Source organism: Artibeus jamaicensis, unplaced genomic scaffold (genome assembly GCF_021234435.1).
Source record: "Artibeus jamaicensis isolate MK-2021 breed Jamaican fruit bat unplaced genomic scaffold, CSHL_Jam_final scaffold_1964, whole genome shotgun sequence".
In the NCBI taxonomy this organism is placed as follows: Eukaryota; Metazoa; Chordata; class Mammalia; order Chiroptera; family Phyllostomidae; genus Artibeus; species Artibeus jamaicensis.
This window is the reverse complement of record NW_026522030.1, coordinates 9,778,742-9,791,348: the sequence shown is the minus strand read 5'-3', so window position 1 is coordinate 9,791,348 and position 12,607 is coordinate 9,778,742. Positions and strand designations below refer to the sequence as shown.

General features: G+C 48.3%; 1 protein-coding gene across 9 annotated transcripts in view; it reads left to right on the top strand.

Moving 5' to 3' along the window:
* The window catches only part of PALM2AKAP2 (PALM2 and AKAP2 fusion), a 407,874-nt gene extending 403,600 nt beyond the window's left edge, over window positions 1-4,274 (top strand). For 8 of the 9 annotated variants that reach the window (XM_037152811.2, XM_053656209.1, XM_053656212.1 and 5 more), the window contains one exon: window positions 428-4,274. In XM_037152811.2, the coding sequence (XP_037008706.2) occupies window positions 428-526 (99 nt within the window). In that variant the 3' untranslated portion in view covers window positions 527-4,274. The remainder of the gene's footprint in view (window positions 1-427) is intronic. The other variant, XM_037152813.2, reaches the window with a different exon arrangement.
* The last annotated feature ends 8,333 nt before the right edge of the window (window positions 4,275-12,607 follow it).

Sequence of the window (12,607 nt, the reverse complement as noted above, 5' to 3'; positions counted from 1 at the left end):
CAATGAAATGTTTAGTTTCTCGGCCAGGCCAGCCCTATTCGAAGTGCTCAGCAGCCACAGGAGGCCAGTGGCTACTGTAGGGGGCGGGGCAGAAACAGCATTCCCATCCAAGTGCACCTGTGGACGGCAGGCGGGAACGTGCTCTGTCTTCTGAAAACTCCACGCAGTCAAATCTAGTTTAAAGAAACATGCAGGAACATTAAATCCGTATTGATGACTCTAAGTCAAAGAGCAAGTGAACATTGGCTGTGAGATGAATGTATACACCAAGCTTCCACCTCCCTTTATTTCTTCCGACCTCCCAACGTACCACACACTTTGTTCCTTTCCCTTTCATGACATGTTGTTGAGAGAGGGAATGGAGGAGTTTTTTGCATGCATAATTAACATCTGTGAATTGGGCGTGATTTTTCCTCTCTCTTTTCAGGTCCTTGAGGCCACTCGGGTTAATCGAAGGAAGAGCGCACTGGCTTTGCGTTGGGAGGCGGGGATCTATGCTAACCAGGAGGAAGAGGACAATGAATAATAAACTTCCTTCCACCCAGGAAGCATTATTGGTGCTTGGGTGGCCAAGAAACCAAGCAATCCACACACATCACAGCATTTTAATGGGATATTTATTAAAGTGCAAACAAACTCAACAATCCTTCTGTAGACAGAAGCTGCAATGTACAACGACAAATCAAATGAAAAAGAAGTCCACCCGTCAAACTCTAACACCCAGGAGGCAACAAAGGAAGGATTTTTTGTGACTCGAACCATCACCTGAGTTTGGACCAACCCACAACTGATCCAACCAGACGAAGACGTTACAAGCAAATCAGCGTGGTTGCTGCAGGCAGAGCTGAGCCCATCCTCGCTGAGCGGTGAGGAACCAGCGGAGACGGGCACTGAGAAAGCAGAGCCCACGTTCGTGCCGTCCACCCAGCACACGGCACCGCTCTGCGCCGGTCTCCCGCCCGTCACTCAGCGTCAGGGGTGTTGGGTAAACTCCATTTATTCCAGCAGCCATAAAACGAATAATGTTTCTCTCTCCACTTGCCAAGAAGAGGCAATTATGATTCCATTTCTCTTACCTTTAATTTTTTTCAGTTGGGCACAACCAATGATCGCAACACATAAAATCCATATTTTTAAGACAGCGTTTCTTCCTGTCGCAGACACAATCTGTTCTACATTAGGAGGCTGAGAAAGGGGGAGAAAGCCAAACCAAATGGATTGTTTTCGCTTCCGCATCTTGTCTGCTTACAGTATTGACTGATCTGCAGGTTCTGAGAATACATTTTCACACTTAGGTTTCTTCACACGAAAACTGTATCTAGTGGACAACTATTTTTGTGATGGGATGGGGGACTTTATCCATGTAGAAAGCTTGTGCACATTGAACAGCCTGGTTCAAGGGGGCAGGGGTATTTTTAGAGTGGCAATAATTGTAAAAAAGGGCGAACTCTGCCTTAGAGAAGCAGATGACAAGAAATAAAAAGGGGTTTATATTTTATATTACAAAGTGGACCTTAGGGGTGGTCGGAAGAATGAGATTATTTTGGATCAATCAGAAATGAAACATTCAAGAGAGGTGATGAAGGTAGAGAGGGGAGGGAGGGAGGAAGAGTGAGGGGAAGTAAGGAATTGGGGGATATTTTTGTGGAGCAACCCACATTTTTCAGGATGATACAGAGAAATACAGGATAGGAATTGAAGTGCAGTCTTAGAGTGAGCTACCAATCCTAAAGATGGGGCATGTGTGTGTGTAGGCTCATGCACACACATGCCCATACCTTTGTGTGTTCCTGTCAGGTGTGTATGCCTGTGAGCAAGCGTGTGTGGTTAGGATTGAAATTCCAGGATGATCATGGGACAAGAGTGTACAGTTACTCCCTCCACAGCTGTTAGCCAGCGTCAGGAGTGAGTGAGAATTTCTTTTTTATGAAAAGGGATACAGAGGCACCACGCTGATGCAATGTCTGTAACATTAAAGTGACCTAACATGGCATTTGTGTGAGTCACAGTGGCAGAGTTTTGAGCGGTTTTGTCCTTTGACACTTAGGGAAGTATCGTGTTTGTTCTTGTGCTTTGTACACCACAGAGGGTGCCAGCTCCGCTCTCTCTGCCATTCAAAGCAATATGATGAGGGCGTTCGATGGTCAGCCGCCCCTCATTTCTGGATGAGAAAATGTTCCATTCTGGCCTTGAGAGAGAAGAAAAAAAAAAAACCTACCAGCATTCTTTTTATTTTCCCTTTTTGTTTTAAAACTGTGGTTTTTAAAAACAAGCAATAATTAAGTCAGACCTCACGAAAACGAATTTTTGTTTTTATATTGTTTATAGCATAAGCTCTAATATGTTATTCTGACAAGTAGCAACCCCACAGAATTTGTATGTAGATGTTACACATGTTATCTTTGTTTCTTTTTTTAGACTAGTGTTGACTTAGGGAAAAGTCTATTCACAGACAAGTAGTGGGCACAAAGTCAAAACGGAACTGTCTGATGATACCTTACAAGGATCCTTTAAAACTGCCAAGGGAACCTGCAGTTTGAAGCCAAATTCTACCAGTGGGCAGTTGCCCTCTTCGTATTGGTCATGCTCCTAAATATTCCGGATGAAGATTCAACAACATGTGCCAGCCACTGGGAACACCAAAGAGATACTATCCCCGCTGCAAGGAAGTCGTTTTCCAGTTGGGCAGGCTGGCGCGGAGATGGACATTCTCAGGAGAATGAGATCTGGGTTTGATTAGAAGTCCTGGCAGGTAAAACGGCACGATCAGGAAGGACGCTTTGCCTGAGGATTTCCAGGGTCCCCAGGGCAGACACAGGGGTGAGAACAGATGGGGCGGCAGCTAGGATGGCCGGAGGAGGGCAGAGTGCTTCTGTGGGCTGCGCAAGAAACACGCTGCCCATTCCCTGGACTGACTCTGGGTCCGGTTAAGACATAGACATGATCTGAACGAACTCCCCCATCTTTCACGAGAGGAATCAGCCCTCAGGACTTAGCTAAAGTTTTTTGTTCTCTTTGCAGCTGAAAGGGATGCTTAGGAGGCCACACAACCATGAGATCACTTTAGAGGCAGAAAAATTGGTCTTTGAGTCCAGCTGGTTGAACCAGAGGCACTTGCTGCGTTGCGTCCTTTGGTCCACACTCCGTGTGTAGATAAGGCAACAAATGCAGAGTTTCCAAGACCGCCCCGCAGTCCCATAGCTGTTTAACGGTGGCCCCTTCCTCTCTGACATTTGCTTGTTCTCTTATACCGCCTTCTGCTTAGCTGTTGTCTCTTTCCTCCCTCCACTCACTTACAATCCTGTTAACATGTAAGTTACGGTTCCCTTGGAAGAGCCAGATTTTCTCTGCGCTCCTGAGTTTTTTACTCATTCAAGAAACATTGGGCCCCTGCTTTTGTACATAGCACTGTGCTAGGCTCCGGGACCCCAAACGAACCCCTATTTAACTTTCTGAAGACGTAACAGATCCTTGTAGGAGACTTGGCCTCCTGTGGGCATCCCCGTCCCCAAATAGTACACATGCTTGTTCCTCTCAGCTAGGACAAATGTTTAGATTCTGTAGATGTTAAAGGCTTTCCTGAAAGTATTCTTCCATTCCGCAGTATTTAATAGATGTTCCCTTTCCTCCGCAGCCCGATTAACTACTGACACGCCTTGGCTCTCTCATCCAGAAGTTATGGAAACAGGGTCTGTCAGTGGCAGGAGGCCAGGCTGTGTTCTGCGTGGACCACACAACGCAGCCTCCCCGCCTCTCCACACCCGTGCATGCTGCCCGCCCTAGACAATGACATAGAAGCAGTATATTGACCAGTATGCACATGTATGCACAACACGCACACACGTATGTAAAGCATAATGAGGAACACAATGTCAGTGTTGACTCTTGTCTCTGGAGACAAATAATTAAACAGGTTTTGTTTCAGCTAAAAATGAATGTAATTAAACTATGTATTGAAAAAAAAATAGCCTAAGTGTTTAGAGATGGTGAATATATCCAATCTTAGTGACAACCAATTTTCTGAATTTTAAGCATTCAGTGAGTGAGCTGCCAATTTTGATTTTTGTGTTGCTCTTTACCCAGATGACTTTTTGTTTGTTTGTTTGTTTTTGGAGGAGGAGGAGGGGGCGAAAGCAGCAATACCGTGTTTGAATATTATACTCTGTATCTGGCTCTCCTGTGTATGTTAACCACTTAAATGTCATTATTCTGCTTCAGTTTTATAGTGATTGTGAGGCATTCAATGCAAGTATACAATTATTTTCTCATTAAAACCCAGTGTGTGTTGTGTTTTTACAAATGATGGCTATTTGTCTGACGGTGGGAGGGAGGTCCAGGGAGTGACCAGCCAGCTGCAGCCAGTGCCCTTGGCCTGTGCCTCCTTACAGCAGAATCTGCTTCTCGCATGTTTGAAAACAAGGAAGTAACTTAGCTGGCGGAGCCCCGCTCTTACAGATCACTCCCAAAGCCCCTGTTGCAGCTTGGTCTCCAGCTGCCCTGGATAGAAGCCAGAAACTCCGACAGAACACAGCAAAATGGTACGGGGGGGCCTCCTGATGAGGTAGAGGTCAAGGTCAAAGAGATGACAGGACAAATGGTAAAACTCAAGCTTTGCATATGGCTCTTGGGCTCCCATTTCTGTTATTAGCGTCCCAGCATCTGTAGTTGGTTTTCCTCTGAAGAATAGAGAATGTCAGACTGTACAGGTCAGTCAGGAAGCTCCCGCGCCGCCCCTGCCCCCCACCCCTGCTCTTCCTGCCCTCCCTCTGCCCCTTCTCTTAGTCTCCAGCTGCTTTGTGCCACACCGGCACCTGGTGCTTGTGTCCTGCCCACCTGTGTCCTGCTTTTCCTTACCCCCCCTTCCATTCCCATCCTGCCCCTCTTCCTAGGGCTCCTTTACAGCTACCTCATTACTATTATTTTATTGTTAATACTTGAGAGAGGGAGAAAAGCAGGGGCTGGTTGCCTCTTACAGGCACCCCAACTGGGGACCAAACCCTCAACCCAGGCATGCACCCTGACTGAGAATCAAACTGGCAACTTTTTGGTTCATGGGACCACACTCCAACCAAGCGAGCTACACCAGCCAGGGCCCAGCTACCTCTTAATTCTCATGTATATGACATTTGACAAACATGTCTTCCTCTTCTGAGCATCTGGGAGCTTCCCTGTGGCACCTGTCATGGGTGGCACTTTCCAACCTCTATGTGGGAATGGGGGACAAAGGTTGGTGATACAGCCACTTTGAAAATTCAATCAAACCAACAATAGTGTGTAACAAAACACAGAACGGGACAGGCACTTTCACAGTCTGCATGTGTAATTATTTCTTGCAACAACTCCGCACCATGTGCTGTTTTGATGTTCACTTTACATGTCAGGAGACACGCCATGTAGCTCATAAATGGCAGCACTTGAATTTGAACCTGGGCACTCCAGGCATTGATCTTACCCACTTTTCCCACAGAAATACACACTGTCAAGCTCACATAGAAGGTCCAGCGGGTGTGATGACGTGTGTGAAGTCTTGGCAACCCTCTCTTATCTCACCAGATGCTCCAGGAAGAGCTACAGTGTGGGTCAAGGCCAAGGCTGTGATGAGGGCCAGGGTCTGGGTTAGGGGCGAGTGGGGTTTTGGTGGGAGCAGCAGTTTCTTCATTTGAATTAATTCCTCCTGAGCTCTTCAGAGTCGTTTCTCCCAGGAGGTGGTGGGGGAAGTTGACCCAGGCATCCTAGTTGCCGAGAGGGAACCAGCAGTGAGTGCAAACGGGGCCATGAAAATGTGCTAGAACTGAGTTGTGATGATGGTGCAACTCTACTAGAAATCACTGAGTTGTGCACTTGCAATGGATACACTTTGTAGTATGTAAATTATACCACAATGAAGCTGTCGCCAAAAGAAAAGCAAGCAGAACGAGAGTCCGTGGAAAGGGGCCGAGGAGCCCACACCGCCTTAGGTTGAAAGGAATAAGTTGAGTCCTCATGCCAACATGCCAGCCAGTGAGGAAGAAAGCTTGCTGTCCTGGGGTGCCCCCCACCCCAGAACCAGGACCAGGAGAGTTCGTGGGTTCACATGTCCTGGTCCCCTTCCTATCCGTACTAACACCTGGGACATTAGGCAGAACCAGGTGAATCCAAGGCACATGACACGGGACCGAGAGTTGGCCGGCAGAGCCACGGGGCACTCGGGCTGAGAAAAGCCAGGGAGTGGGACATGGTGTCTGGGATGGTCAGAGTAGAAGGTATTTTGAGGGACTCAGGAGGCTTCTAATGCAAAACCACACCTGTGAGGCCCCTGAAGGGGCCAAGGATAGGTCTGCAGGCTTTTTGATCCCTGATGCGGAGCATCAGTGGGAAGTGAGAGGGAGCCTGTGACCACTACCCCAGGTTTTCCTGCCCTGCTTTTTTTTTTTTTTTTTTTTTTTACAGCGGCAAAGAAAGAATCTTGGGAGACACATGAGGCCACGGGGTTTCTTTGGAGCCTTGCTCATGTGAATTATGGGATTCCTGGGCTTCAAGACAGTGGTGACTATATCCCTCCTACACAGAATTTGAATTGGGCTGGGGGCACAGAGAACAAACGGGGAACTGAAATGGAGCATCTAAACGTTTTAAATGTGCAGGATGAACTTCTACCAAGATGGAGGCATAGGTGGAAACGCTGTGCCTTCTCTCACAACCAAGTTTAGAGACAACTAAATATTAGCAGCAGAAAACACAGCCAGAACACAGAAAATTGAACTTTTCGGAAGTCTGATAACAACAAATTCTTCAGCCTGACCGGTAAGGGGAGAAACCAGCAGCTGGCGGAGCGGGGTTGCACAGGAAAACTCGGTCAGACGGACTCGGGCGCACGGAACCCAGACGCAGGGTTGGACCTAGCGAGCGACTCATCGAGCGACCGCAGGGAAACAGCGAGGGAGCAGGGCTGCGGGTTGACTGTGGTCGCGCTTTCCTGCGCAGATAGACAAGCAAGGGAGTGGTCGGTGAGACTACGGGACTGAGCAGGCCCCACGGCAAGTGGCAGCACAGGGCGCTGCCATTTCCCTGCTCTGACCACGCCCCCACATACAGCGTCACAACCCAGCGACCTGAGAGTCCAAGGCTCCGCTACTCATACTTAAGGGGCGAGAACAGACCAAAAAATGGCTCAAGAAGATCTCAAAGCCCCAGAGCCTATAAACCTAAGCGATGAAGAAATAGCAAAACTCTCAGACGCACAGTTTAAAACACTGGTGATCAGGATCCTCACAGAACTGGTTGATTATACTCACAAATTAGACAAACATATGAAGGCGAAACTAATTGAAATGAATGGAATTGCACAGGAAACCAATAGCGATGAAAAGGAAACTGGGTTTCAAATCAATGGAGTGGACCAGAAGAAAGCAAATAATGGCCAAACAGAAAAGAGTGAAGAACCAAGAATTCAAAAAAAATGAGGAGAGTCTTAGGAACCTCCAGGACATCTTTAAACGCTCCAACATCCAAATTGTACGGGTACCAGAAGGGGGAAAGGAACAGCCACCAGTGGAAAACTTATTTGAACAAATAATAAAGGAGAATTTCCCCAATCTGGCAAAGGAAATAGACTTCCAGGAAATCCAGGAAGCTCAGAGAGTCCCAAAGAAGTTGGACCCAAGAGGGAACACACCAAGGCACATCATAATTATATTAGCCAAGATTAAAATGAAGGAGAGAATCCTAGAAGCAGCAAGAGCTAAGGGGACAGTCACCTACAAAGGAGTCCCCATCAGACTGTCAGCGGATTTCTCAAAAGAGACCTTACAGGCAAGAAGGGGCTGGAAAGACGTATTCCCAGTTATGAAATCCAAAGACCTACAACCAAGATTGCTCTATCCAGCAAAACTTTCATTTAGAATGGAAGGACAGATAAAGTGCTTCTCAGATAAGATCAAATTCAAGGAGTTCATCATCACCAAGCCCTTATTATATGAAATGTTAAAGGGACTTATCTAAGAAAAAGAAGTTAAAAAAACATGAACAGTGAAAGGACAGCAAACTCACAGTTATCAACAACCACACCTAAAACAAAAGCAAACTAAAAGGACAGCTAGATCAGGAGTGGAAACATAGAAATGAAGATCTCAAGGAGGGTTAGCAATAGGGGAGTGGGAGGAGGAGAAGGGGGAGAAGGTACAGAAAATAAGTAGCATAGACAGTAGATAGAAAATAGATGGTGGAGGGCAAGAATAGCATGGGAAATATAGAATCTAAAGAACTTGAGACACATGGTCATACACTAAAGTGGGGGTAATGGTGGGGACGGGGGGTAGGGTGGAGGGGAATGAAGGGGAATAGAACAACTGTAATGGCATAATCAATTAAAAAAAATAAAAAAAATAATAAATGTGCAGGATGACACTAAGGCCAAGAACGGGGACTGGGAATAACTGCAGGTGCCACACTAGCCACTTCTGAAGGTGGCCCAAGCACTCGGATGCCTTCTCCCAGAAAAAGAAGAAGGAATGCCTAATAGCTTTTACAAAACAATCTCCCTGAGAGGAAGTAATGTCAGTGTCCACGAACGTTCATGGGAGAAGCATCCCCAGGCTTTGCTCTGAGTTCACAGGTGGCGGGCTCTGAACAACCAGGAAAGGATCTGCTGGTACCTTAGAGAAATACAACTGCAAGTCTCATCTCCCTCCTTTGCTTTTCTCTGCCCTGCCAATTAGACAGCATTCTGTCTCTGCAGTGATTAGCTGGTAACAGCCCCGTGGGTGTGGAAAGCACTTTTCCCAATCTGGAGTGGACATTCGCATCACCCGGAGGGCTTGTTAAGCACAGATCTGGGCCCCATCCCAGAGTCTCAGATTCAGTAGGTCTGGGTGCCACCTGGGCACTTTCTAGCCTGGAGATGCTGCTGCTGCTGCTGCTGCTGGTCCAGCAACCTCACTCCACTGGCACTTGGGCCTCATCCCTAGACATTCTGGCTTATTCTCTCTAAACGGGGCAGGCATGGGTATGGACATGGGTACATGTATCCATGTTTTAGCTGCTCCCCAGGTGCTTCTAACGCGGAGCCAGGGTTCTGAGTCACTAGCCTCCTGGAGAAGTGTGTTTGTTTCGTGACCTCATCCACTTCAGAAAGTTCTTTGAGGCAACATCAAGGTGACATTATAAAAGGCCTGTGTGGCTGAACGGGCCCACGTCACTGGTCCCAGGGGACAGAGCGGTGCCGTGGTTGGTGGAGCCGGTACTCTCTCTCAGCTCTCCTCCGGCCAGGGAGCCTCTGTGCCTCTGGCCACAGGCGGGCTGTAAAACTTCTGGGTTAGCCGAGGGATGAACAAGCCGCAGGGGAGTGCCACGGTCATGCTCTGGCTTGTAACGGGTGTGCACAGAAGAAGGGCTCCAGTGAATGAAGGCCCGCGATGCCACAGGGTGATTCCTGCCATGGGAAGCCATGACCGATCTTTCCATTTGTGCTGATAACGGTTTGCCTGTTTTTGTGATGCAAATATCCTTGTGATGGCTGATTTCAAACTAGCAAGAGTTGCACAATGGTTCACAGAATTCCTGAATGTTTAGTCCTTGGCGGAGAACAAAACTACTGTGATTAGAAGACACACAGCGTGGCTGGAGTGGTAGGACTAAAGCCCCCATCACTAAGAGCCTTCATCTGCCTGGAGTGGCTCCTCTGAACCAGTCTCAGCAGGCAGCAATCAAGGGTTCAGTGTTCTGACCATCCAGTCCTAGATACCGGGAAACCCAGCCCAGGTCACGTGCCCGACCCGTTGCCAGGGTCCGGGCAGAAAGGATGCTGGGAAGACCAAGTACGTGGAACTGGAGGGCCTGTGTTGCAGACAGTTCCCCGGTATCTACAGCAACTCCGACCTCCAGTGTCATCGTCTCCCTGACAAGTGCTCAGCCTTGGAGTCCAGGCGGGGAACCCAGATCTGGGGCCCCTCATTGTTCGGTGGGCCCGTCGACCAGTTGCTTACTCCAGGCTGGATTTCTGACTTACGGAGTTGCATGAAGACTAAATAAGCCGTGTGTGAAGTGCTTGGTGAGTAGTAGGTATAAGTGTGCTCAGAGTTCTCTTTCTTTACAGCCCTGCATTCAGTCAGCAAATGCTTATCGAGTGCTTAGTGTGTGTCCAGCTCTTGGCATGTAAAAGCAAAGGAAAAGGGGCTTTTTAGAGAGGGTTTCACCTGGAATTGGGGAAGCTCGCTGGGGATGTGAGGACAGAACTGCTCCAAAATCAGGCAGTGTTTCCGCACCTGCCTGTCGCTGGCTGGGGCCAGCGAGGATAACCTTTACTGTCTTAGCATGCTTTTAACTTTTCCTCTCACTGTAGGCCCCATGAAGTGGTGGGGAAGAGATCCAAGTGATGAGAGGGCTTAATAAAAGCCAGAAAGATTAAGAACCCATCAGCAGAGGGTGCGAAGATGCTAGGAGCTTGCAAGGAGATGTTTGGGAAGGAACTCCCCAAGATGAACGTGAAGGCTACAGAAGCACCTGACTGATAACGGGAAGGTAGAGGTAACTGATAACTCTCACTATTTTCAAAGTTCCGGGTTGACTTAATCAAGATGGTCACCTTTGCCTGAAGTATGAAATACGGCCAGTAGGTGGCAGTGCTCCCTGGGGCCTGGAGGGCGTTTCCCACCCTTCACTCAAGACGGGGCCCCTGGCTGGTGAAGCTCAGTGGACTGAGTGCCAGCCTGCAAACCAAAGGGTCACCGGTTGGATTCCCAGTTAGGACGGGCACGTGCACGGGTTGTAGGCCAGGTCCCCAGTGGGAGGTGCGCTAGGGGCAACCACACACTGATGTTTCTCTCCTTCTCTTTCTCCTTCCCTTCCCCTCCCTCCTCTCTCAAAATAAAATTTCTTAAAGGGAAACAAAATCCCGCCGCTTCTGCAATCCTACTCGCCAGCTGGTCAAAGGCTGCCCTTTACTTACACTTACAAATGAAATGCGTCCTGCGGCCACCAGATGGCAGCAGACATCTGCATGTTACCGGTAAAGCCCCACTAACTCCTACCTACCTCTCTGTACCTACCAGGCACTGTGTTGAGAGCTTTACACAGATTATTCCATTCAATTCTTACAACCCTCCTTTGCAGTATATACCAGTAGTGTCATCCCAGTTTTATCAATGAAGAAACTCACACTCAGGCTGAATAATTTGCTTCAGGAGATATGGCCAGTGGTGAAAGGAGCATTCGAGCCCAGGGGGTCGTGCCAAAGCTTGTGCTCTTACCTCCCAAACTTTCCTTCTCATTGACTTGACTCAACAGCAAATGAATCTCCAGCCCTGGCCCTGGACCAGCTCTGTTTTCTCTCAGACAGGGAAGTCTGTCTCCCACAGGGAGGTGGTACCACTGACCATTGGAAACTGGGCTTGTGTGCTGACGTGGCCAAGATGTGGGGATATGAGAAGCAGTGGGACACCCACAGTCTCCGCTAGAAGCAGCCACTGTCACTAAGAGCCAACACGCACTAAAATTCTGGCTCTTTCCAACAGCCTCCCTGAGCACACAGGGCTGTGGACTGAGTTACCAAACATGCCTCCTGGGTTATGCAAATGCTCTAGAGTCTCATCGAAAGCATCCCCCGCTCTCCAACCTGATGCACCTGTTCTCTTTGGCCCCTACTGTTCACAGGTTCATACATACACATGCACACACGTATTTCGGAATCACCCCAGCTCTAAGGTTTATGGCAAGGCTGTCAACAAAGCGACCCAATGATTAATTCAGTGGCTGAAAGAAGATAGAAGTTTAATTCTCATGTTGCAGCCCATGGAGAGCACCCACAGCTGGAGGGCAGACTTGTTTCAAGCATTGCTGTATAGGCTCAAACTTTCCCCACCCTCTTCCTTCATCACCCCAGGATCTGTTGCCCTGGGCGTGGAACAACCTTAGGAAATGGTGAGATGCAGGAAAGAGATTCCATTTACTGGAAAATCGGGGTGCCCATTCCCTAGGGCTTCCGTATCTGTGACTTCCCTGAATTGATGAGAAGAGACAGCAGACTGGCTTGTAGAGATTAGGCAACCGTAATTCTAGGATTCCCACTGCTCTCATGAACGCTGACAAAGGGACAACTCAGAGCCCAAAGAAATAAGCTATTAAAACCTTCACTGAGCCCATGAATAGCTCAGTTGGTGAGGTAGAGTATCATCCCAATGCATCGAGGTTGCAGGTTCCAGCTCCGTTTGGGACCCATGCAAGAATCAACCAATGAATGCATAAACAAGTGGAACAACAAATCGATGTTTTTCTCTCTCTCAAATCAATTTAAAGAAAAGAAAACCTTCACTGAGGTTGCACATTCTCCCTCATTACACAGTTCACGCCGAGTTTATCCCTTCCTATAGATATAACGACACAAAGCATGGGAAGAGCAGTTAGCAGGACAGATGAGAGGGACAGTGAACTGCCCACTGGTCCTGGACTGTCCTCTAGAGCCATCAGGAGACTGGCTGTATCTTAACACAAAGGATAACGCGTGCCTCCTTGGGCAACACAAAGGTCCCCCAAACTCCAACTCCGCACAAACCCTAGATCACATGGGAGCAGTGCGGGCACACCCTGCAAGGACTCGTGGGGGGCTTAGCCCGGATGGGGGTGTCACAGGACT